We start from the raw sequence: 26,824 nt of genomic DNA, 5'->3' as shown, positions 1-26,824 counted from the left end.
TATAATGACATACTTTGTCAGGCTGGTGTCCAAGGCTTTTTTAGTGAAGGAAGGGAATTGAGGGAAGTAATTAAGGAGATATCATGCCAAGTGCCACATGTAGAATGCCAAGTGCTTGGAGAGTAGGTTTTCAGAAGATATCAGTGTGATGTAAGATCATAAGACCATCAGGTATAGAAGCAGAATTAGGCCATTTGGCCCATCGTCTACTGCAGCATTTCATTCAGCTGATCCATTTTTTCTTTCCGCTCCAGTCTCCTGCCTTCCCCCTCGTATCCCTTCATGTTTTTACCAATTAAGAATCTATCAACCTCTACCTTAAATATATGCAATGCCCTGGTTAATGTTTTTACTGCTATTGTGTAGGTATTTTAGTTTAGCTGTTCTGTGAGAGAAGTCTATCCTGGTTTGAGCTAAAGATAAGGGGTTGTGATTTTCATGCTTAGGAATGTAGTGTCATCCAGTCGGGGTGGTGGAATTGGAAAAGGTTTCTAGAGAATGCTGGGCAGAGACCAATACTTCCCTGGAAGAGCCCATTTGTTCAAGATGGATTTCGAGCGACATTTGGAAGGTGGTGTGAGCTTTCACGCAGACCGAGGTTGCATGAGATAAAAACAACTTCAAGGTGAGCTCCAACTTATGTGCACATTTGGGCTGGGTTAACAGTAATGGGCCCTTATTTTTTTCTCTTTTTTCCTACTAACTGTTCAATAAAGCTGATATTTGTAAATATACTTTCTTTACAATTGTATGCGGTATACGATCTGCTATATCTTGCCGACAGCTAATTGCAGAAGGCAGTATTTATACAGTAGTTGCACAGATCAGGGTTTGGGTGGGGGAGACATCCCATCTCCCTGGTCTTGGTGGAATCCATGTCATGCTGACACTAGACTTATGGAGTCTGGGAAAGGTGGTTTTCTCACCACTGAGTTCAGCGGCTGTCAGCGAGGGTCTAATGAGCTGTGTTTCTAGAAACAGCTGATAAAAAGGGATTTCTTATACATATAGACTTGGTGTCCACAGCTGCCTGTGGCAACAGATTCCACAGATTCACCTCTCTCTGGTGATAGAAATTTCTTCTCATCTCTGTTCTAAAAGGACATTTCACTATTCAGAAGGTGTGTCCTCTGGTCTTAGACTCTCCCACCATTGGAATCATCCTCTCTACATCCACTCTGTTAAGGCTTTTCACCATTCAATATGTTTCAATTAGGTTATTCTTCTGAATTCTAGTGAATACAGGCCCAGAGTCATCAAATGCTCTTCATATGACAAGCCATTTTTGAAATCATTTTTGAAATCATTTGAAATCCTGAAATCATTTTTGTGAACCTCCTGTTAACCCTCTCCCATTTCAGAACGTCCTTTCAAAGATAAGGGGCCCAAAACTGCTCAAAATACTCCAAGTGAAGCCTCACCAGTGTTTAATAAAGTCTCAACATTACATCCTTGCTTTTACTGTATATTCTAGTCCTCTTTTTTCTTTTTTTAAAATTTTTTAAATTGAATTTTCAAATAGGTTACAGAAGGAAAAAAAATTATAAAAAAAATTATCAACCCTTCCTCCCTCCCCTTAACCCCTCCCCCCTAACATATCCCTAAAGAAAGAGAAAAAAAAGAGAAGAAAAAGGAAAGAAAGAATGCCTGGATATTGGAAGATCCCCACATGCTCCATGGAGTTCATAATAGCTTTAGTATATATATTTATTTATTTCCCCAGATAACCAATAATTTTATCTTCAGAGCACCTATATATTTAATCCTATCTTTTGTAAATAAGGGCTCCAAATTTTCAGAAATATTTCATATTTATCTCTTAAATTATAATTAATTTTTTCAAGTGGAATGCAGCTAAAAATTTCTTTCTTCCAACGATCTGTACTTAAGTATGAATCCGATTTCCAAGTAACTGCAATAGCCTTTTTGGCTACTGTCAATGCAATTTTTATGAATTCTTTCTGATATTTATTCAGTTTGGATTTAGGTTTTATCCCTTCAATACTGCCTAGTAAAAATAATGTTGGATTATGTGGAAGTTGTGTTCCAATAAAATTCTTAAATTTGTCCAAAAAGGTTGAATTTTAAAACAAGACCAAGTAGAGTGTAAAAAAATACCAATTTCTTGATTACATCAGAAATATTGATCAGATAAATTTGGGTTTAATTTATTTATTTTTTGTGGTGTAATATATAATTGACGTAAAAAATTATATTGCGCTGATCTTAACCGGACATTTGTTGTATTTGTCATACTGTCAAGATATAGTCTTGACCAACTTGTTTCTTCAATTTTAATATTCAAATCAGTTTCCCATTTTTGTCTTGACTTATGAATTCCTTGTTTAATTACCTGTTTTTGAATCAAACTACACATACAAGAAATAAATTTTTTAAGAGATAAATTGCCGAAACCTAATGAGATAGAAACTTTAATTCAAAAATTAAAAATTAAAAAATTTATTCTAGTCCTCTTGAAATGAATGCTAACTTTGCATTTGTCTTCCTCTCCACATTAACCTTTTGGGAATCCTGCACAAGGACTCCCAAATCCCTTTGAACCTCAGATTTTTGTATTTTCTTTCCATTTAGAAAATAGTCTACCTTTTCATTTCTTCTACCACAGTGCATGACTGTACACTTCCCAACACTGGATCCCACTGCCACTTCTTTGACCATTCTCCTAATCTGTCTAACCACAGAGAGACAAACATCAACCGCTGCTGGAAGGTTATCATGAAGGCAAATACATTGCCTGATGTGTCTAAAACAGCAAGAAACTCTGCACAACTAAAATGTTGTGGATTACAACCTTTCAAGGTCTAAGATTACATATTAAGGGAGACACTGAAAACTCAGTGCAGCTGCAGCAAAGGTCTGTGGGGAAAAAGCAACAAGTTAAGGCCCTGTGGTGTTGGAATCGATGCAAAAACCCCTCAGGCAGTTTGGCCTTGGAATACATATGAAAGAAAAAGTGATGTATTCCGCACCCAGTATATAAAAGGAATGAATTGATTGAAAATAGGGTTATACAATGATCATATCATTAATTATATTTTTTGGGGGGAAAGGAATGGTTTCTTAGCACCATCCAGAAATGATAAGAGGATAATACACTTTTCAGTAAATTTTCTAAGAAAACTCTGTATTCATCATTTTTTAAAATGTTCAGAAATATTTAAATGAAGGGATGGATGTTCAGATGAGGCAGACTCCAAGCTCATTACTCACTGTACAATTCTGAACTCTGTCATGATATGGCCTCTATAAACATGTTGATTTAAATTCAGTGTTTCATATTAAATTTTGCGAAAAGACAAACCCTCCAACTATTCTGTGATGCTGGATGTCTAATGATAGGGTATGATTGTAGAAATAGAGAAATTAGAGTGCATTACCTCAATCTAAACTCAATTCATTTTGATTGCCTGAGGCAAATTCTACCAATGATTTTATATACTGCATTTAAGGCTGAAACAATAAAAGGTCAAAATAATTAGTGACTCCTTTAAGTTCCAAGATTGCAGTAGTAAAACTCTATAATAATTAATGCCACAAATAATCAACAGATGCACAAGTTCTCATCAGTATTCTTCATTAATTTTGCTAAAGTGCAGCTCTCTGTATTCATATTTATTCAAGTCAGAGTGTAATGAGAGGCTATCAACTGTTAAATTGATGCATTTCTGGTCACTCCTTTAGATTGCAACCAATTATTTTCATCAAACTAATCAATGAATTGAAACCTATTGCTCATTTATAAAGACGTATTATCTGTCAAATATAATTCTATACACGTTTCTAAAATCTTATCTATATAAAACTACAAGGCATCTTTCTGGCAATAAAATAACAACTTTTATGATATTTTTCTGTACTTAAAGTAACACTGTGGATGGCACAGAACAATCTGACATATCACACGTTCTTACGACATAAAGAAGGCCATTTGATCCACTGAGTTTGTGAAATGCAATAGGGTACTCCTATTACCACATTAATTTTCAAAATAACTTATTCTCCGACATTGCAATATTTGAATTTAAGATTTCTACTGTCAGCAGTGAGCATACACTGATTTGAAATAGATCCGAATGTACACATTCTTCCCTGATAAATTATGTTTGTGCTTGGAGGAAATGTGCTTTGAAGAATTATTGTGCTTTTGGTCTAAGGAAAATACTTTGAGAGTAACATACAACAAAACACTCACAATTTTAAATCAGATGTCTCTCAGTTGTGAACACTCTTCACTCGAGTCAGCAGATGCTTGGTTTAAGTTGCAATGCAGAAACTCGAGCAAAAACTCAGACCATTGCAATATCATTAGAGAATACAGCAAAGGATTCAGAAGAATTACAGAAAAGGAGGTTAGAATGTGAAATGCACAATGTGCCCCTGTATAGTGCCAAAAGCCAAAAAATGTTATTGATATGGCAAATCCTCCTATGATGCAAATGACTGTTGTTTTAAAGAAAGTGTTTGCAAGAAGTGTTTCAGACAAGGTCACATAGGGAGGGTGTGCAAGGCCAACAAAAGCACAACCAAAGAGAAAAACTACACCAGGTGAAAAGTTTCAAACAGAAAACTATGCAAAAGTACAGTAACCGAATGAGAAACACCATCAGACAACACAGCATCTGACAAAGGTGTGCTTTGTATAGTATAGAACTGTATAGTATTACTGAAGCAAATCACAAAATCACATGGATCACAATAGATGTGTCTGGTGTAAAACTGAAAATGGAGCTGGATACAGGGTCAGTTTTGACTATAATTTCAGAGGCTGACGATAACAGGCTGTTTTCCAAGCTACTATTAGAGAAGACCTCAGTGATGCTAAAGACCCACGCAGTTGAAAAATATCCCCAAATGGCAAAATGAAGGTGTATGTGACTTATGGAGGGCAAAACCAACCGTTGCAGCTTTATGTATTGAAAAGTGGAGGACCAGCACTTGTTGGACATGAATGGTTGAGAAAAATCCAACTAGACTCAACCAAAGCTCTCAATATGGCATCAGCAGGCAACTGCTGCCCAAACGGTAGCACTAACCAGCCAGCGACTATCACAGCTGCTTAATGCTAATGAGAAGGTGTTTGAGAAGGGAATAGATAAAATGTTTTAAAACTTGGCCAAAAACTCTTCAGGGATGCCAAAAAGTTCAAAATACACCCCCAGAGGCAGCATTACACCCGTGGGAGTGACCCTCATCACCATGGCAAAGAGTACATATCGACTTTGCTGGGTCTGTGTAGGTCTTTAGCGTTGCTGAGGTCTTCTCTAATTGTGGTTCAGAAAATGCAGAATGTGGTCACTAGGAGTGAGAAGGATGGTTGGGAGTTTGTTACTGTGCAGGAGCTACAGTACAGAAAATGCACACATAAAGGCGATGGATAAAGGTACTTCTAAGCTCATCAAACCATGGAGTTAAATTGGGCTCCTTATTTAGAACATACATGCCAGCCACCAGGCATCTATCTACACTAATCTCATTTCCCAGCATTCAGTTGATAGCCTTCCACATCATTGCATTTCATCTTCATCTAAACACTTCTTAAACATCATGAAGGTATCTCCCTTCACCAGTCCTCAGCTAGTGTATATCAGGTTTCATATACCATCAGGATGTTAAAAATTCTTCTTCCGATTCCCCCTGCCCCTCGCTTTAAACCTATATAACGGACATCTCTTCAGAAGGAGGGAACAAAATGCTTTGCTACTTTTCACCCTGCACACGGCCCTCATTATTTGTGTGCTTCAATTATCATCCATCTCGGCTTCTTCTGCTCCAGGGAAAAGCAAGTAACCCAATCCAGTCTCTCCCTGTGCTCCAAATGCTCCATCCCAACATAAGGTTTACAAAAATAAAAAGTAAACCAACAATTAAGATACTACAGCAGCTAAATTGGCTACTAAATTTCAAGTGGCTGAATATATTTTCTCTGCATCAATGGTGGTCTACACATTTCAAATCTATTCCAAAATTACAAACTACATTCTACGTAAGCATATTGTGATTTGTTTCTTGTTTTGTTCAGAAATAGCTACAGTATCCCAGTGGAAGTTACTGCCATCCAATATGTGATTAACATTTTCATATATGTGGGCTTCCCACATTTCCAAACCTCCAACTAAAGATAGTCAGGTAATTAATACATAATTTAGTATTTATATTTGATATAACCAATAAAGAAGAAAGGTAATTGTGTTCTATGCAAATGAATACTGCAGCTTGCCATCTAACACAGCAAAACCTTGAAACAGAAGAGCACAGAGGTGCAAAAAAAACTGTAATAACAATGAATAATCCATGCTTAAGTGGTTCTGACTGAATTCAAATCAGAGTGCATTTCTGACAGGGAAAAGGAAGGGAGAACAACAGATGCATTTGATTGCATTCTTTAAAAGAAACTCCAGGATGAAATCAACATCAAACCAACACCACAGGAAGACACAAAAGGAAAATCAAGTCTTCTAATGTACCCATGTGAGCATCTTCTCCAAGAACAATTTTGGCTCTTCTGTGATTATATAAGCAACAGGTGGTTGATTTCTTGTCTTAAATTCAGTGCTAATGATAGCTGGCTAACTATCATTCCTCCTCAGTGCATTATAACTCAGATTCATTGCAAAATCTCTGCTCCTGTAGCGATGTGCTGCACACTCGCTGAAATAACGACACGCAGTTGGTAAATCGTTTCGAGACTAGTTTATTCAAACTTCGCGGCGCTGGCACTTAATCCCTAGCGCCCTCTCTCTCCGGGCGGAAATGAAGTCAGAGGTGCATTACCAAAGTCTGCCCCCGTGCGCTGGCTATTTGTGAGCCAGTTCGCCTGCGCAGAAAGTGGGTCGCCACATAACCCCCCCCCCCCCCCAGAACCGGCGATACACCCCCCAATGTCCACAGTCTGGATCAGCCTCTGTTTGGGAGGTCTGCCTCTGTGCCGCGGTGCCTGAACCTCGACCGTCTGCGCCAAGTCGACATGGGCTGGTTTGAGTCGGTCCACTGTGAAAACCTCCTCTTTCCCCCCAATGTCCAGAACGTATGTGGACCCGTTGTTGTTGATCACCTTGAATGGCCCCTCGTACGGCCGCTGTAGCGGTGCCCGTTGTCCGCCCTTTCGTAAAAGCACAAACTTACAGTTCTGCAGATCTTTGGGTAAATGGGTCGGGGTCCATCCGTGCTGTGAAGTTGGTACGGGGGCCAGGTTGCCGAGCCTTTCACATAGCCTGTCCAGGACTGCTGCAGGTTCTTCCTCTTGCCCCCTTGGGGCTGGTATGAACTCTCCCGGGACGGCCAGGGGCGCGCCGTACACCAACTTGGCCAACGAGGCGTGCAAATCCTCTTTGGGCACTGTATGAATTCCAAGCAGGACCCAGGGAAGCTCGTCCACCCAGTTAGGCCCTCTCAGGCAGGCCATGAGAGCTGACTTCAAGTGACGGTGGAAATGTTCCACCAGTCTGTCTGACTGTGGGTGGTAGGCAGTTGTGTGGTGTAGCTGCGTTCCCAACAGGCTGGCCACAGCCGACCACAGGGTGGAGGTGAACTGGGCACCTCTGTCGGAGGTAATGTGGGCCGGTACCCCGAACCGTGCTACCCAGATTGCGATCAGTGCTCGGGCGCCGGAATCGGTAGATGTGTCGGTGAGCGGGACCGCCTCTGGCCACCTCGTGAACCATAGTTAGGAGGTACCGCACTCCTCAGGACACTGGTAGGGGGCCCATGATATCCACATGAATGTGGTCGAACCTCTGGTGCGTGGGTTTCAACTGCTGCGGCGGGGCTTTAGTGTGCCGCTGCACCTTGGCTGTTTGGCACTGCGTGCACGTTCTGGCCCATTCACTGACCTGCTTGCGAAGTCCGTGCCACGCAAACTTGCTGGAGACCAGCCAGATGGTTGTCCTGATAGATGGGTGCGACAAACCATGTAGGGAGTTGAAAACTCGCCGCCTCCATGCTGCCGGGACGATGGGGCGAGGTTGGCCAGTAGCCACGTCGCACAGGAGGGTCCTATCACCTGGGCCTACAAGAAAGTCCTGCAGCTGCAAACCCGAGACTGTGGTCCTGTAGCTGGGCATCTCGTCGTCTGCCTGCTGCGCCTCCGCCAGTGCTGCATAGTCCACCCCCAGGAACAGGGCCTGGACAGCTGGTCTGGAGAGTGCGTCCACCATGACGTTGTCCTTTCCCGAGACGTGCTGGATGTCTGTCGTGTACTTGGAGATGTAGGACAGATGTCGCTGCTGACGGGATGACCAGGGAATGGACACCTTCATGAATGCGAAGGTCAACGGTTTGTGGTCCGTGAACGCAGTGAATGGCCTGCCTTCTAAGAAGTACCTGAAATGCCGGATTGACAGATAAAGTGCCAACAGCTCCTGGTCGAAAGCACTGTACTTGAGTTCGGGTGGTCGTAGGTGCTTGCTGAAGAACGTCAGAGGTTGCCAGCGCCCCTCAATGAGCTGCTCCAGCACCCCACCGACCGCTGTGTCGGATGCGTCCACCGTGAGGGCGGTCGGAACGTCCGTTCTGGGGTGCACCAGCATCGCGGCATCTGCCAAAGCTTCCTTGGCTTTAACGAAAGCGGCCGCGGCCGCGGCCTCCTTGTCCCAAGTAATGTCCTTGCCTTTACCCGACATCAGGGTTTATAAAGGGCTGCTGAGGGGAGGAAACGGTGTTAGAAGTTCACCATACCAACGAACTCCTGTAGGCCTTTGACCGTGTTGGGCCGGGCAAAGTGGCGGATTGTATCTACCTTGGCAGGCAGAGGTGTTGCGCCGTCTTTGGTAATCCTGCGGCCCAGGAAGTCGATGGTATCGAGACCGAACTGGCATTTGGCTGGGTTGATTGTGAGGCCGAAATCACTCAGGCGGGAGTAGAGCTGGCGGAGGTGGGACAGATGCTCCTGACAACAACTGCTGGCTATAAGGATGTCGTCCAAATAAATGAACGCAAAGTCCAGGTCGCGTCCCACCACGTCCGTTAGCTGCTGGAACGTCTGTGCGGCATTCTTCAGGCCGATCGGCATTCGGAGGAACTTGAATAAGCCGAACGGGGTGATGAGTGCTCTTTTGGGGATGTCTTCAGGGTGCACCGGGATTTGATAGTATCCCCGGACGAGGTCTACTTTGGAAAAGATTCGTGCCCCATGCAGGTTTGCTGCAAAGTCCTGTATGTGCAGCACGGGGTAGTGGTCTGGAGTGGTAGCCTCATTCAGTCTGCAGTAGTCGCCGCATGGTCTCCAACCCCCGGCTATTTTGGGCACCATGTGCAGGGGGGAGGCCCATGGGCTGTTGGACCTCCGTACAATCCCAAATTCCTCCATCCTCTTGAACTCCTCCTTTGCCAGGTGGAGCTTTTCCGGGGGGAGCCTTCGTGCGTGGGCGTGGAGGGGTGGTCCCTGGATCAGGATGTGGTGCTGTACCCCGTGTCTGGGCATGGCTGACGTGAACTGCGGTGCCAGAATCGATGGAAAGTCTGCCAGGATTCTGGTGAATTTGTTGTCCGACAGCATGATGGAGTCCAGGTGTGGGGCCAGCAACTTGGCTTCACCCAGGGAGAACGTCTGGAAAGTCTTGGCATATACCAGTCTTTTCCCTTGCAAGTCGACCAGCAGGCTGTGAGCTCGCAAGAAGTCCGCCCCCAGGAGTGGTTGGGCCACCGCGGCCAGTGTGAAGTCCCACGTGAACCAGCTGACGCCGAACCGCAGCTGCACTGTGCATGCTGCCATTTGTGGCCCTCAGGGTGGGTCCTGGCTTCCTGTTGCGGGTGTCGTAACCCGTCAGGGGCAAGACGCTGATCTCCGCTCCGGTGCCGACCAAGAAGCTGTGTCGCAACTGTTTGTCCCAGACGTACAAGAGGCTGTCCTGGTGGCCAGCCGCCATAGTCATTAGTGGCAGCTGGCCCTGGCCCTTGTAGGGCAGGCGACAAGGGCGGGCTTTTGTGCCCCACCGCTGGTGGTAGAAACACCACTGTTCACTGGCCTCCTCACTCCTGCCTCTGTGTGGTGTGAGCCCCCCTGCCGGGCCTGATCTGGTCCGCTGTTGGGTGCGTGGCCTGGTAATCTGACTGACGGATGCCACGCTCTCCCTCTTGGCTTTCCATAGCATATCTGCCCGGGCCGCCACCTTCCGGGGGTCGCTGAAATCTGCGTCAGCCAGCAACAGATGTATGTCCTTGAGCAGTTGCTCTAGGAACGCTTGCTCGAACATGAGGCAGGGCTTGTGTCTGTCAGCCAGGGACAGCATCTCGTTCATCAATGCTGACGGCCGTCTGTCTCCCAAACCGTCCAGGTGAAGCAGGCAGGCACCTCGCTCACGCCGTGAGAGGCCAAAGATCCCAATGAGCAGCGCTTTGAATGCTTCATATTTGCCTTCTTCTGGGGGCGACTGTATGAAATCCGCAACCTGGGCGGCCGTCTCCTGGTCAAGGGTGCTCACCACGTGGTAGTAACACGTGGAATCAGAGGATATCTGCTGAATCTGGAACTGGGCTTTTGATGCACCATCAATAACTCTCGGAGACGTGAGGCTTTTATTCACTGGAAGAGAGCAGTCAGCAGCAAAAGATCACCATACGACATCCTGGAGACTGGGAGGAGCAATGCCTCCAATTGCCTTTATACAGGGGTCTGTAGGAAGAGCCACAGGAGCAGTCAGCGGGGGGGGGGGGGGGGGGGGGCGTGTCCAGACAGGTATATGTAGTTCACCACAGGCTTCTGCCTGGTTAAACCACACACATGGTTGCAGCTTCCAGAAAGTTGGCAGTTTTAGCGAAACTGCGTGGACAGATGAAGAGTCGGTCATCTTTGGTCCAAATCCTGTTTGGACTGTCGGAGTCACCAAAGTAGTGATGTGCTACACACAGCGCTGAAATAATGACACGCAGGCGGTAAGTCATTTGGAGACTACTTTATTCAAACTTCGCAGCACTGGCATTTAATTCCTAGCGCCCGCCCTTTCCGGGCGGAAATGACGTCAGAGGTGCATTACCAAAGTCTGCTCCCATGCGCTGGCTACTTGTGAGCCGGTTCGCCTGCACAGAAAGTGGGTCGCCACAGTCCAACGGATAACCTTTGAAAAGTTGAACAACTTTTTTTCAATCAGAGTTCGTGTTCTCCTAAAATCTCTATGCTTTTAAAATCAAACTTGGAGTCATGAAGTCTATCTTTGATATTGATTATTTTCTTTCCTATTTTTTATGACCTGTAATTGCCTTAAAGCTTCTCAGAATCATTTTACTTCAGGAGGGCAGTTGGACTCTCGAGCATCTACAAATTTCTTATAAGTGTAACAATTAGTCCTATTCCCTGGTTCCATCCTAGTATTACTGCAATCTTCATCATCGTTGCGTCGCACCTGGAATTTCCAATTGGCGGACGATTTCCCTCCACGCCGCTCTGACATATTGGGAAATCCTGTACGTGGCAGGTTACAGCAGTGGTTTGCCTTTGCCTGCTGCCAGGTGAGGTTAAAGAGATCACCGCCTCTTGCAGTGGATGACCAGGACATCTAAATGCCTCGTTGTGCTCTTAGGGCTCCACCAGCACCTTCTGGCCTGCCTTTTTGACCGCTGGACCATTAATCGGTCTCCTCCGCTCAATCTGCCAAAGCTAGAATTCACACACTGGGATAGACAGATTCTCTACCTCACTGGGGGTTGAAGACCCGTCAGCTACCCTCACCTGGTTTGGCCCGTCTGCTGAGACGGTTTACCAGGGTGTGGCCGCTGTGCATGTTACACTACTTGGAGCCACAGGTGGGGACCAAAGGTAGACCAGCTGCCCTGAAAAAGGGCTTGGCAGGACCCCCCCCCGATCAGAGGTGCTACCCCTCCCTAGATACCCCATACACTGCAATCCTGTTTCCTTCAAATACTTGGCAAATTTCAATTGCATCTACTTCACTGTTGTGTAGGCAGTATAAATAAAATAATTTTTATTCCTGGTTTCTCTGGTTCTTATTCCAGCCACATTAAATCAGTGGCATCTGTAATTGGCCTTTCAGAGATTGAAAATGGATTATTTTAATCAGTACATTGACTGATCAACTACATGAAGTCACCACTCAAATTCATTTGCTTTAAAGAGAACTATTCTGGGAAATCTTTCTGCACCCTCTTTTAACAGACTTTACATCATTCTTAACACATTGTAACTCAATACTTCAGATGTGACCAAACCTGTGCTTCAAGATATTCAAATAAATTCCTTATTTTTTTTTACCTAGAAATTCAAATTCAGGCAGTTTTTATTTGATAATTAGGCACTTCTTACAACTTTAATGCCAAATCTGAAATCACACAAAAATATTGAAAGTTGGACGTCCTTGCTTTAAAGAACTATTTGTGTGGTTTGCTCCCAGTGGATGTATTTCACAGATGGCAGCCATTCTGTAGATAGGCAGCTGCCATGGCATTCACTGGTGGGTCTGCAATTTACAGCAGGGATTTATTAAAAATTACAAGGGATGTATTTTTAAAAGAGGAAAACAATGCTCTCAGTTCTCAGTTTTATTCACACATCTAAATAGATAACGATGGAAATACTTGGCAGGCCAGGCCGCAACTGTGGAGTGGGAAACAAAGGCATTTACTTCATTTAATGTGAGTTCCCAGAATTTCTGTATATATTTCAGATTTTCAACATCTGTGTTTTTTTTTGCTATTTAATTAATTCACATGCATTTCCTTTTCTGTAATGTGCAGTCGAGCCTCACCTTACAGCCACTTTAGATGCAGAAATTCACCTTTTCAGGATTCACAGTTTACTATGGAATAAAATTCACTTTTCCAGAATTTATATTTCCCAGCACATGCTTAGAATATGCAATTTTGTCTAATGGAAAACTGTGACATGGACATTTTTCTATGAATGCAACATGGGAGTGACTTGAATTCCATTTGAGTTATTTTTAAAGGTCACACGTTGCAATAATAGGATGGAATTTTTGTCATGGAATAATTAAAACAGCCCCTAGAATTTGAATGTCTTATCACATTTACAAAGTATAATAGGGAAATTATTCTGTGTCTGGAAAATGAAACAAAGTGCTAATTTTTGAAAGGAAGCAATCTCAACATGGAATGGGCGGACTTAGTTCAAATCAGATGCAAAACACTTTTGATCTAAAATATATGAAAAAATGTACAAATGGCTCTTTTTCTAGGCAATGTCTCTTTTTAAAGCCTGTGTAGCTTTTAAGTGATAAAACCATGGACATATATCTATTGCAAAAAATTAGATCTCATGGCCCTGCATTTTCCATATTATCATGGAAGATATTTACCTTTGCTTTCTGGAAATTAAGTATAGTGGATAATATGCATGATTGTATTAATTGCATTGAAATACAAAAATAACAGAATCAATAACTAAAACCTATTCTAATGAAATGTTTCCTTGCATTAAAGCAAACCAATGTTTGGTTCACACTGTGTATGAATAGTCACTGCTATGCAAAAGAAATTATAGCTAAAATTAAAACTACTGCCTGGCGGATTCAAAGTAACAATGATATCAAGTATCAGATTCAGACACTTGAACATCTACACTTTTGTGAGCTTAAACTCCAACAGTACCATAATTCTACCATACTTTCCTGGGCAGTGACCAAACATATTACTCTAATATGTCACAGAGTAATTATTAGTTTTACAACCATTTGGGATGACTCAAGAATATATTAATATATTACATAAATTAAAGATATTTTATACCACCTTTAAAATTTGTAACTTCAGAGATAATCTGACAGAATTTTATTTGCTATTTTAAAGTGAATCTCAGCTACGAATGAACTGTTCAGAATGAATTTTATCTATCCCAGTATTCATTTCAGATTAGACCATACTTATTTGGTTAATCTTAGGAGTAGCAATCTGAGTTTTCGAGCTGGCCACAGTGAGGGACCAGCTCTAACATGAAGAATCTCCCATTTCAGTTGTGCAGCATTACTTTCTCAGCCCTTCACCGGAGGGAACAATGTCCTTGAGCTTGTGATCCTCTGAACACTGCTGATGATCTGAGTGAGGATCAAATAACGCTTAGTATTTTAAAGTGTTTATATCAAAGAAGGAAGACATTGGGCTCTTGCTCCAGTACCAGAGGGAAGTGTTTTTTTAAATCATGTGACATCAGCATTAGAAGAGAAGAAAATTGAGTTAAAAAAGGACATTAACACACAATCAGTATAATAAGTTACTGAACTATAACAGGGCTTAGTAAAGTCCATGCTCTTTCTTTGATATCTGATGGATTAATGCTTTATTGCATCCCTCACTATGTTTTCACAAGGCTTACCTTGCACTATCAAATGCATTTGTAATGTCTTGGGATTGTATTGTGTCTGGACTGAACAGGTATATGGGCCATCATCAGTGACTTCAACCTTCTGAATCTGAAGACTATATTCTTGTTTAATGCCTGATACGATTGACACACGTGGGTCCACAGACCATTTGTCGTTCCCCGCAAAGATGATACTGGACCGGTTCAACCATGCGCCCTTTGAAGCACCGTCTTCAAGATAGCATCTATAAATAACAAAAGAAATCAATGAATTTAATTTTCCATAAATTCAAATAGAGAATTTTGTTTTCCTTTTTAACAGATCTCATGATTATTAACATGAAGTGTCACATTTCAGTTGTGCAATAATACTTCTTCAGCCCTTCATCCCAGAAAATGTCTGGTAAGATATAGAATGATATTTCATCTCTTTCAACAGAACAGCACATTTAACCTTTATGCAATACAGTGGATTCCAGTTAATCAGGCCATCAGTTAATTGGGGCAACCATTTATTTGGAACAACTCTTAAAGAACAAAATCTAATCGAGAGAATAGGCAGGATTCCTTTCATTTATTTGGTACACTATTCGCTTAATTGGGGCAGGTGACTGTTACCATGCAGTTTCTAACTGCCATCAGTCATGTGCACTGACATTGCTTTAGACCAGGCATGGGCAAACTACGGCCCGCGGGCCATATGCGGCCCGTTAAGCTTTTTATCCGGCCCGCAGAACTTGATGAAATTATATTAATAAACCTTGTTAACGTTTTTTCCCTGCAATTCTGGCGCTTTCCCAATAGATGACACACTCTATATACATTGACCTTTGTTGAGGTGCAGCGTATTACTCCACATTTGCGCTTTACTCTTTGTTCGGCTCGACCTATTTGTGTGAACAGGCGTTCAGTGTCATGAACATCAACAAAGCCAGACACAGATCCAAGTTAATTGACCAACACCTCAGATCCATCCTGAGAATCGCCACAACAAAACTAAATCCAGACTTTGATGCGCTGGCTAAAAAGGGAGACCAACAACACTGTTCCCACTGAAATTAAAAATAAGTTTTTTCGTTGTGTTATGTAAAAAATGCATTTGAAAATATTTTTTTCAATAAGCCTTACATATTACATGTCATTTCTGTTAAGTGATGGACATGAGTAGTGCGCAGGTGCACGTACGTTCTCAAAATAAAAAATGCGCTCCAGATCAAATAACTCGCTCTGCATACAGGCGCGCTGTCACTGTTCTGTCTTTGTGCTGGTCGTTGTTGAGTTTTGGCACAGGGGACAATTGAATAAGAAGGAGCAGGACAAGTAGACCTGCATCTCCTACCGTTTTTGAAATAAAGACAGTCAGGAGGAGAGTGATGATGATAATATCTTGAAGGATAACAGAATTTTCAGTGCTTTAAAATAATAACTGTTACTATTAAAAAAGCTGTATTTTATTCATTTAATTTTCAGTGTTTTAAAAGTCATTTCAATAAATAGCTAAATACCATGGGACTTCAAAGACAGATATTTTGTTGTAATGCATTTGTTCATTTTCAATTGAAATTAAAGCACATGTTTTCTACATATCCCATGATATTTTATTTTCTCTTATGAGGTGTATTACCAAAACACTCCATCCATCTGCTCCTGGTCTGGCCCCCCCTGTCAAATTTTAGAACCCTTTGTGGCCCACAAGTCAAAAAGTTTGCCCACTCCTGCTTTAGACACTACACCATACATAGTCCTGATGAAGGGTCTTGGCCCGAAACGTCGACAGTGCTTCTCCTTATTGATGCTGCCTGGCCTGCTGTGTTCCACCAGCATTTTGTGTGTGTTACCATACACAGAGTGATTTTTTTTTAAATAGTGACAGTTGTGTGTGTTTACTTCAAAAAGCAGTGATTTTTGACATTGATAGTTGTTGAGAAATAAGCAGTTAGACAATTCAGAACTGTTTTGAATTGAATTGAATTGACTATTTCTTACATCCTTCATATACGAGGAGTAAAAATCTTTACGTTATGTCTCCATCTAAGTATGCAAGGTGCAATTTATAGTAATTTTTAATAAATAGTAGTAGTAAATAGTATGTACAACAGGACAGTCAATATAGCATAGAAATACAATTGTATTAGCATGGATTAATCAGTCTGATGGCCTGGTGGAAGAAGCTGCCCTGGAGCCTGCTGATCCTGGCTTTTATGCTATGGTACCATTTCCCAGATGGTAGCAGCTGGGACAGTTCGTGGTTGGGTTGACTTGGGTCCCCAATAATTGGGTTTGGAGATGCCAGAAATGACCATGAGTCAAATTGAAGTGAGTCCACTACTTCAATATGTTAAGAACCATGAAGAACTTGAAGGTATCGATAATCATCTTGAATGTTATAATGAAAATAAAGATGCAATTGTCTAAAGCATTGTATGAAAGCACTCCAATTTTTTGCATAAACATGAGGAAATCTGCAGATTTTAGAAGTCCAAGTAACACATAGAAAATACTGGAGGAACCCAGCAGGCTAGGCAGCATCCATGTAAAAGAGTAAACAGATTACATTGACATTTCATCATGACCCTTCATCACCATGAAGGGTCTCAGCCTGAAGTGTTGCCTGTTTACTCTTTTCCATGGATGCTGCCTGGCCTGCTGAGTTCCTCCAGCATTTTGTGTGTATTACTCCAATTTCTGCATGAGGTGTCTGTGATGATATTGTTAATTTACAGTCTATCAGAAGAACACAACATTGTACACTGGCTGAATCAATCAGTTTTATAGTACTCTAGGGTATTGGTAATGTTCTAATTTGTTCTGTATTTCATTTAAATATATTTAATTTTAAAATTTCATTTAAATATATAATTTGTTACTTAGTTAAACGGTAGTTTGTATTTTTATACCTTTTCAACTATTTCCATGAAACTTTGGCTAACTGGGGCAGCCATTTAATTGGGTTGAAATGTACTGGGCCCGATGAGTCCCAATTAACCAGAATCTGCTGTACTTAAAGGTAGTGTCAAAGACTATCCACTACCAGTTACTGGTGTACTGAGTACACCTTAGATGCACAGGAGTTCGGAAAATTCACTTGAAACTATTAAAACTCAATTTTCCATAGAAGTCCTTCAGTGAGTGTATACTGCATTCATTTATCCCGTTTGTCTGGTTTTGATTTGGAATTGGCAAGGGATAAATTAAATTTTGGGGCCGGTGCTACAAAGACAATTCTGTACCTATGTGATACTATATTTTGAGAGAGAAACAACAACAATTGTGCAAAGCAAGCATCACATGCTCAGCCAACACAATTTGCCATATTTTTCCCCAGAGAAATGGGATGAAATGAGCAAATTCTCATGATTTACTTGGACCTTCAGCATACCATTTACAATTTTGCATCCAAATGTCTTTAACTTTATTTTAATGTATCTTTAGAACTATTACAATGTAGTACAGTATATCCTATTTTTATTTCCACATCATTAAAGCAGAGAAGCAGCTAATGAGACAGCAATTAATATTCCACTGCTTAATTACTTCGATTAAAAAAAAGAGTTAATAAGACCATAGATATAGGAGCTGAAGTAGGCCATTCAGCCCATTGAGTCAGCTCTGCCATTCAATCATGGGCTCATCCAATTCTTCCAGTCATCCCCACTCCCTGGCTTCTTCCCCTACCCTTTGATGCCCTGGCTAATCGAGAACCTATTCATCTCTGCCTTAAATACACCCAATGACTTGGCCTCCACAGCTGCCCGTGACAACAAATTCCACAGGTTTACCACCCTCTGATCTAAGTAATTTCTCTGCATTTGTATTCTAAATGGACGTCCTTCAATCCTGAAGTCACACCCTTTTGTCCTAGACTCCCCTACCAGGGAATCATAACTTTTCCATATATAATCGGTTCAGGTCTTTTAACATTCGGAATGCTTCTATGTGATCCTCTGCTCATTCTCCTGAATTCCAAGGAATACAGCCCAGGAGTTGCTTGATGTTCCTCATACAGTATCTGGATAGAATTGTGACTGTGAGTTTTAAGAATAACTGCAATAGAGATAAAACGCCATGAGGAATCAGGATAAAATTAGAATTAGAATCCATGATCTCCTGCAACCATGGAAAATTCTTACTTTGGAAGGCAGTGCATTCAAGAATGCATAATCTAGAAAATATAGGCCAGGAGCTTTGCTCAATTTAGTTCTTAGATGTAAAACTTTTTTCTCAAAGGGTAGATTAGTTGGATAAGGAGCATAATGGATAAGTCTGGAATAAATGGAATTTATGGATTGCCTTTTGTTCTGGGATCTAGACTCCTAATTTCATAAATAAAAAAACAGACAAATAAATGCACAATTTTCCATGCAGTGCACCCTGTAAATGTTCTTTCCTGTAGGGGACAATGGGATAGTGAATCAGACCTTACATGATTTCTTGTATATCTGCATTCTCATTAAAAAATAGAGAAGATCTTCCAAACACATATTTTACCAAAGTATATACAAAAATACTACATAACCAATTTATTTTCATAAATTTCAATTTCACCAGGTTCCACCAACAGTAAAAGGATGAATGAATGAATACTCTGACAATTATGTTTAGTTATATTGGTTGAAGGAGCAATACTAGTAGGAATATCAGTTCAATTTATCACTCTGAATTCAGTTATGGCAATATTGTGTTCACCTAAACCAGGAGTGGAAATCTCAGTCGAAGACTTCCAACATTTAGCTCTTTAACAGCACTAAACAAAGTGCTGATTTGCCTTATCCTTCAGTAGGCTTTTACTAAAGTCTAACAGGAACCTGCCAGAATTAGTACAAATGATGACACATCTAATGCACCAAAACTTCCTCCCTTCTCATTCCCAACCAAAAGGACTTGCTGGTCCAGACTCTTCTCAGACTCAGACTCACAGACATAGGAAACTGATTAGCTTGAACTCTCTGACTCCAAGACCCAAGTCACCAATATTTTCTGTCCCTCAGCATTCCCCTCCCTCTCTCATCTGGTTGATACCAGTTGTTAATCAGTCCAGATGATCTACCCATTCCTAACCCAAACTAAGCACAGATCACAGTCACTCTACCCCACCCCAACCCAACCCACCAACAAAATGAATCCCCATTTGGGTCAACTAATGCCAGTTCTCATTCCCCCAGCTCTTGAATTAACTCCCTTGGTCCCCACAGATGTTTAGAACACTTTTACAGAAAGGGGATCCAATTGAAATGACAATTACTGTCTGCCTTAGTCTGGTGGAACCATTGAGTAGGTTAGTCTTCAGATGTGTGCTAATGTCATTGCTTTGGACCAGGGGTGTGGGACTATTATTCCTGGCTATTAACCCAAGAGGACTTTGGGGTAGCATGTGTTCAGAAATCTTCACACCTAGATGTTTAGTTGTGATATTGTCCATCACCATAATGGAAGGAAGACTGAAATAAGTACTCTGTCTATCATTGGGGTTTGATACGTCAGATTGGAACTATGTTTAGCATCATTTAGGAAAGCAACACTCACAAAATATATTGGTATTGATAGTGCATTCCTCTTATATCTCCACAAGATCAGTCAATGTCTCATTTCAACTCCAGAAATTTCTTGAAATTTTAAATGTTTTACAGAGCACACCAGTGCGCTTGAAGGCTGCATTACTGTGTTAGGATTAAATACTGTTCAGCCCTAATTTTTCAGTGCTTGGATGTTCACACTAGCTTGGAGCTTGAAATCAACCCAACTTTCTGATTCCATGCAAAATGAACTGAATTTTCAGTTTTGTAACAGTTTAAAACTGGTCATATTGGGAATGTTGTGAAAATGGTGATTGATGGAAGTATAAATATATTATTTGTGGCATGAAATCACGCAAAGAACCAAGTTACTTCTGGGACCACTGTGAAGATGTGCTGCCATAATTTTCCATCTACTTACACAGACAAAGATAGGCAAAGTCAAATATCATCAAATACATTCCTACCAACTTTGTCAGAACTTTTTTGCCTATAATTTTTGTTGTATAGATGTTTAAATAGGTACACAGTTGCCATTCCCTTCTTGTGTGTGCTCAGAAAATTATCTGACTTGCTTTGCTGCTAAAAGGATAACCAACTAAACTGTTTTTTTTAATCTCTCGTGGACACACTCACATGCCAGAATTGCTTTTAGAAAGCCTGGTGCATACTGTTTCAGCCATTAACTGCAATGTTCAGTAAATCACGTTCATGCTTAACATTCTTAAAAATGTATTGATTTATTTAGAGATACAGCACGGAATAGGCCCTCTGACACTTCGAACTATGCCACTCAGTAAGCACCCAATTTAATCCTAGCCGAATCACCGGACAATTTACAATGACCAATTAATCTACCAACCAGTACGCCTTTAGGCTGGAGGAAACTGGAGCACCCAGAGGAAACCCATGTGGCCACGGGGAGATCAAAAAAATCCTTACAGGCAGTGGTGGGAATTGAATCTGTGTCGCTGGTACTGTAAAGCACTATGCTACCACATCACCTCACTGATAAATGTCACTAAACAAAGAAAGATTCTCTTTTCTTAGGTGCAAAGTTCAAAAATTGCTCTTCAGCACATAGCGCACGTTTGCTTCTTTTAGAAGTATTGATGACAAAACTGTCAGTAATCACCATCTCTGTGGCACAAATTAGTCTCGCCTTTTGTACTTTACAAATCCTTGATAAAGCACAAAATGTGTGGAAACTGTTGTCACTGACATCCAGCTCCTTAACACTAGTCACTGCTGTAGTTATCACTGAAGGCTTTCATGAGGAGATCACTGAAATGAAGAGAATTTCAACATTCCAACCACTGTTCTCACTGAATATATTACAGAGTGAACCAAATGTTAAAGATAGAGATACAACCAAGTTATTAATTGGTGTGTTAAGCAATAATTATCACCAAACATTATCTAAATGGAAACTTAATTTTCTATATACAGTCTAACTCACTCAGGTTAATTATTTCAAAAGTCTGATCAAGTTAGGTTACTTGTGAGTATATGTTTAAATCTTTATTTTATTCCATGTAAAATGTTTAAAAAACTAATTAAAAATTAGAGCTTTTGACTGCTGCTTTTTTGACGCTGCTTAATTCTTGCTGAATGCTGAAGATTTGACATTACTGTCAGGAAAGGAACAAATCATGGTAATGCTTGGATATTTTAAGGCTGCTTTCCTTTATTTCACCAATGGTGCAAAATCCAGCCAATAACTGTTGAAATCATAATTCAGGCAATGGAAGAAATGATCATAGTGAAGATAGCAAAGCAGTTATCAAGAGCATTACTCATATTCTCTATGATTTAGCTACAAAGCAATCTCAAATCTTTTTCTTTACTTTGTGAAAAATTATGAAAAACATGCACCAAAAGAATAAATAAATTTGATGACTGCATGGATTAAAATTGCTGAAACATTTGTCAAAGTATTAACTCATTTGAAGTGAACTCTGTCATTTATAAAATAGTTTTTTGATGACTGAATGAAACACATTAAGCCTGGAAATTTCATGCTTTTTTAAAACAAATTCTGGAGGTCAAAGCAATTTTATGCATAAGTCATGGGTCATAATACAGACTGTGAATTATATATACACGTACTTTGACATATTCAATTATAGAATGCAATTTATTTCTGATTTTTTTAAAGAGAACTGCAGTCCATCAAAGAGATCCAAGTACCATAAATCATGCCTATCACTATTGATAACAGTGTAAATGTCAGATCCTGCAGTTAAGTAAAAAGCACAATGCAAAAGAGCATATTCCACTACAATATTTTTAGTTTTTTAACTTGTAAACATAATTGGCCAAGTACATTTCCAAAAGCACATCACAGACCTGTTTCTAAGGGTCTTGTTAACAGCGAAAACTCTCTGTGTATGTATATATTTTATTTTTATTTAATTTCTAAAACCTAGTAGCCAAATAAAAAGTATTGAGATCAAAAATTTGCTGCAAAATTAAGTGCTTGTTTCTCTCTTTCAAAAGCTTACTGATAAGCATTTATTTGCTAAATTCGATTCTTTTCATTTTAATTTCCTAGCATTATCAACAGTATAGTTCAGGGGAATTGTTCTATTTCAATTTTACATAGCTATGCACTAAATGATAGCTCTTGCTCCCTGCCAGATAGTTTACACATTCAGACTGCAGGTTAAGATGGTAGCATAAGTACAATTTCACCAGTGAATCAAGCCTGGGACAACCAAATGAAAATGAAACAAAAATCAAGTCTTACAGTCTTCTAGCACTTAATAAATATTTAATCCTACATCAGGGTAGACCTACCATGTAACTTGGATGCAATGATGGAATGTTTGTGATTTCAATTCAAATGAACCATTTAAAAAAATAATTAGGTGACTGAATATCGTGCTTCAAGTAATCATATTTATATTACTTTAGTCCTGATTTTAACTCTGTTTAAGTGGTTGCCAGCGGCACCCAGCACATCCTTAAGTCATGATGCCTGTTAATGCAAACGAGGCATTTCACTGTATGTTTCGGTGTACATATGATAAATAAATAATGAATTTGAATCTTAATCTGAGTCTGAACTTTTTGCTGATAAGTATTGAGATGAGTAGGAATATATTCAGTGCTTCAATATGAGTCTGGATTAGCTTAAATTGGGAGTTCACTAAACTTTCACCTTACTGTGATTGTCCTGATCATACGAACTAAAGAATATCTATCTTCCTGGCCTCTTCCTTTTTATGGTTCATTTGGCCAAGTACCTAACAATTGGGAAGAGAACAAGCTGGAATCAAAGTAGCAGTCTGGTCCAATAATCTCATCAGAACCAACAGCTGTATGTACTCAAGATCTTGCCAGCTTTGGGTGGTTCTCCTTGTCCCCACCCGAATGAAGCAAGATAAAATCCAACATGGTGAAAATCTGGACAGCCATGGCAAGCTTTCACCTTTTCTGCAGGGTACTTCATTAATGGACAGACATATTGTTAACTGTAAAATTGAATTATATTATCTTTAATGTTATATCAGTGCATTTCCATCTTAAGAAGACATGTATTTTTCCTCATAGTTCTGAGTATAGCCATAATTTTGGAAGTGGCTATAGAAAACTCAGCCATTGCTTAGCAATGAACCTGCATAGCTTTTCACTTATATAAAGATCAAGCATTTGCAATTAAAATTGGCAACAAGGATGACTTGTTTATACACTGACTTTGTTGCTGCTGAAGTGACTAATAGGCTAATGTGGGAACTGACGACTCTTCCACCTGTGGGAAAGGAGATTATTTGATGGGCTGGGCAAATGAGTAATTTTTGAAATGGCCAAAGTTCCCAGGAATCATTGGGGATGTTACATTTTCTCAAGGAAGCAATGAGAATGGGTCTTGAATCCTTTTTTACCGCCTTGGTCATTTCATTTCACATCAGAGCTCAGAATAAATGCTCTGTTTCATTGATCATGCAAACAAAATGGCCTGTCCAACATTGCTGACTGAGTAACCAGCGCCTCAGTGATCAGGATGTTAGCCTAGGAGAAGAAGCTATGTTTGGTTTGCTCACAATGAATTTGAATGATATTATTGAGATGGTGCCTTGACAGGCCTGGACAACCAGGTCTCTGATGTGTAAGAAGAGCAAGACTATGTGTTTGCCCAGCAGACTATGTGTTCTTTGCCTGGATCTTAAAAAAACCCCACCTTGTTTCAATCAACCAAAGGCTGGGTGGAAACGTAGTAAGTGAAGCAATTATGCTTTGTCATCCAAGGCAATAAGTAGGTAATCAATTATTGCCTGTAAATGAGTAATTTGCTGTCCTTGAGTGAGAGTTGAAAATGCAGATTACTGATGGATGGATATATCAAAACATTTTCAATAGAAAGCCCTTCTAAAGAAAATCTGAGTTGTTTGATTCAGAAAGATCAATGTCACTTTCAGAGGACATAGCAGTTGATGTTGAAAGAGCACAAGATATTGTGGGAATAGAATCAATGAAGAAAATAAACACCAGGGGAGGACTTAGAACTTGAAACCATCAACAGAGTAAAATTGTCAGTATTAAATGAGACAAAGAGAACCCAGAGCAGTACCTTTATTGTGACAGCAGTTACCTTTATAAGCAGAATGTTCTGCAGAAGGAAAACAATGTAAACCACATGAAGAACTCAACCACTTTGTGACAGTCTGTTATTCTGTAAACCTAGTGCACCAGAACTCATGCAGTAAACATTGAAATTAACTCACCAAGAGCAACAACAAACCTTATGATCTCAAGAATACATTTGTATGCTGGCACACTCATTTGATCTCTAATCCGTGATCACTAAAAAAAATCAAAGCTGCACAAAGTAAAGTAATGTACTATCTCTGCATGTAACAGCAATTCAGTTACTAAAAAAATACTTTATGGAAAATTATGCTTCATGATGTCCTGCTTCCATGGCAAGTCTGAATGTTAAAAGTCTGAATGCGCCTTCTGCGCAGGCGCGTGAAGGAGGCCCGGGAAGGAGGGAAGATATATAAAGGAGATACTGAGTGAGGTAGTTCTCTTTTGGAAGAGGACAGCGAGGCTTGAGAGGAAGTGCGGCGGCGGCCATTTTCAAATTGTCCAATTGCTTCTCAGATCGGAGTTCTGAGAGGCGGGACTGTGCAGGCGTGTGAAGGAGGCCCGGGAAGGAGGGAAGATATATAAAGAACGCCGCCTTAAGAAGCGGGCAGCTTCGTTTGCGGGCAGCGGAGTGAGCCGGGCGCAGAGTGTAGGGCTTGGGCTCAGAGGGCTTAGGCGGAAGAGGGCACAGTAGGCTTATCTTTTAGTTCTTGTATTTTCAGTTATTTGGGAGGTATGAGTGTGAGGGCAGCTTGTTGTTCTTAGTGTCGGATGTGGGAGATCCTGGAGTCTCCGAGCCTCCCGGACGTCCACATCTGCGCCAGGTGCGCCGAACTGCAGCTCCTGAGGGACCGAGTTAGGGAACTGGAGCTGCAGCTCGATGACCTTCGCCTGGTCAGGGAGAGTGAGGAGGTGATAGAGAGGAGTTACAGGCAGGTGGTCACTCCGGGACCACGGGAGGCAGATAGGTGGGTTACAGTCAGGAAGGGGAAGAGGCAGGTACTAGAGAGTACCCCAGTGGTTGTACCCCTTGACAATAAGTACTCATGTTTGAGTACTGTTGGGGGGGACAGCCTACCTGGTGGGAGTGACAGTGGCCGAGCCTCCAGCACAGAGGACGGCCCTATAGCTCAGAAGGGTAGGGTTAGAAGAAAGAGGTCCATAGTAATAGGGGACTCAATAGTCAGGGGCTCAGACAGGCGTTTCTGTGGAGGTGACCAGGAGTCCCGGATGGTAATTTGCCTCCCTGGTGCCAGGGTTCGGGACGTTTCTGATCGCGTCCAAGATATCCTGAAGTGGGAGGGTGAAGAGCCAGAGGTCGTGGTACATGTAGGTACCAATGACATAGGAAGGAAAGGGGAAGAGGTCCTGAAATGAGAGTATAGGGCGTTAGGAAGGCAGTTAGGAAGAAGGACCGCAAAGGTAGTAATCTCGGGATTACTGCCTGTGCCACGCGACAGTGAGAGTAGGAATAGAATTAGGTGGAGGATGAATGCGTGGCTGTGGGATTGGAGCAGGGGGCAGGGATTCAAGTTTCTGGATCATTGGGACCTCTTCTGGGGCAGGAGTGACCTGTTCAAGAAGGACGGGTTACACTTGAATCGTGGGGGAACCAATATCCTAGCGGGGAGGTTTGCTAGGGCTACAGGGCGGACTTTAAACTAGTAAGATGGGGGGGCGGGAGACTATTTGAGGAGACTATGGGAGAGGAGGTTAGTTCACCAGTGGAGCAAGTAAATAGACAGTGTGTGAGGGAGGAAAGGCAGGTGATGGAGAAGGGATGCGCTCAGCCCAAAGATGTAGGGGAGAAGAAAGAAAAGGATAATAAATTTGAATGCATTGTTAGGGATGGAAAGAGAGGAGGAGATGGAGAGTATCTTAAATGTATCTATTTTAATGCTAGGAGCATTGTAAGAAAGGTGGATGAGCTTAAAGCGTGGATTGATACCTGGAATTATGATGTTGTAGCTATTAGTGAAACATGGTTGCAGGAAGGGTGTGATTGGCAACTAAATATTCCTGGATTTAGTTGCTTCAGGTGTGATAGAGTAGGAGGGGCCAGAGGAGGAGGTGTTGCATTGCTTGTCCAAGAAAATCTTATGGCGGTGCTTTGGAAGGATAGATTAGAGAGCTCCTCTAGGGAGACCATTTGGGTGGAATTGAAGAATGGGAAAGGTGCAGTAACACTGATAGGAGTGTATTATAGGCCACCTAATGGGGTGCGTGAGTTGGAAGAGCAAATGTGTAAGGAGATAGCAGATATTTGTAGTAAACACAAGGTGATGATTGTGGGAGATTTTAATTTTCCACACGTAGACTGGGAAGCTCATTCTGTAAAAGGGCTGGATGGTTTAGAGTTTGTGAAATGTGTGCAGGATAGTTTTTTGCAACAATACATAGAAGTACCGACTAGAGATGGGGCAGTGTTGGATCT

The 26,824-nt window shown here is 41.3% G+C and overlaps 1 protein-coding gene across 1 annotated transcript in view; it reads right to left on the bottom strand.

The window, feature by feature from the left end:
- negr1 (neuronal growth regulator 1) overlaps positions 1-26,824 on the bottom strand; it is a 438,781-nt gene that overhangs the window by 152,787 nt on the left and 259,170 nt on the right. Inside the window, exon 2 of the mRNA XM_059984343.1 lies at positions 14,300-14,532. Within this exon, the coding sequence (XP_059840326.1) occupies positions 14,300-14,532 (233 nt within the window). The remainder of the gene's footprint in view (positions 1-14,299; positions 14,533-26,824) is intronic.

The sequence above is a fragment of the Hypanus sabinus genome, chromosome 11 (genome assembly GCF_030144855.1).
Source record: "Hypanus sabinus isolate sHypSab1 chromosome 11, sHypSab1.hap1, whole genome shotgun sequence".
Lineage (NCBI taxonomy): Eukaryota > Metazoa > Chordata > Chondrichthyes > Myliobatiformes > Dasyatidae > Hypanus > Hypanus sabinus.
The sequence above is the reverse complement of the archived record's forward strand: the minus strand, read 5'-3'. Positions and strand labels throughout refer to the sequence as shown.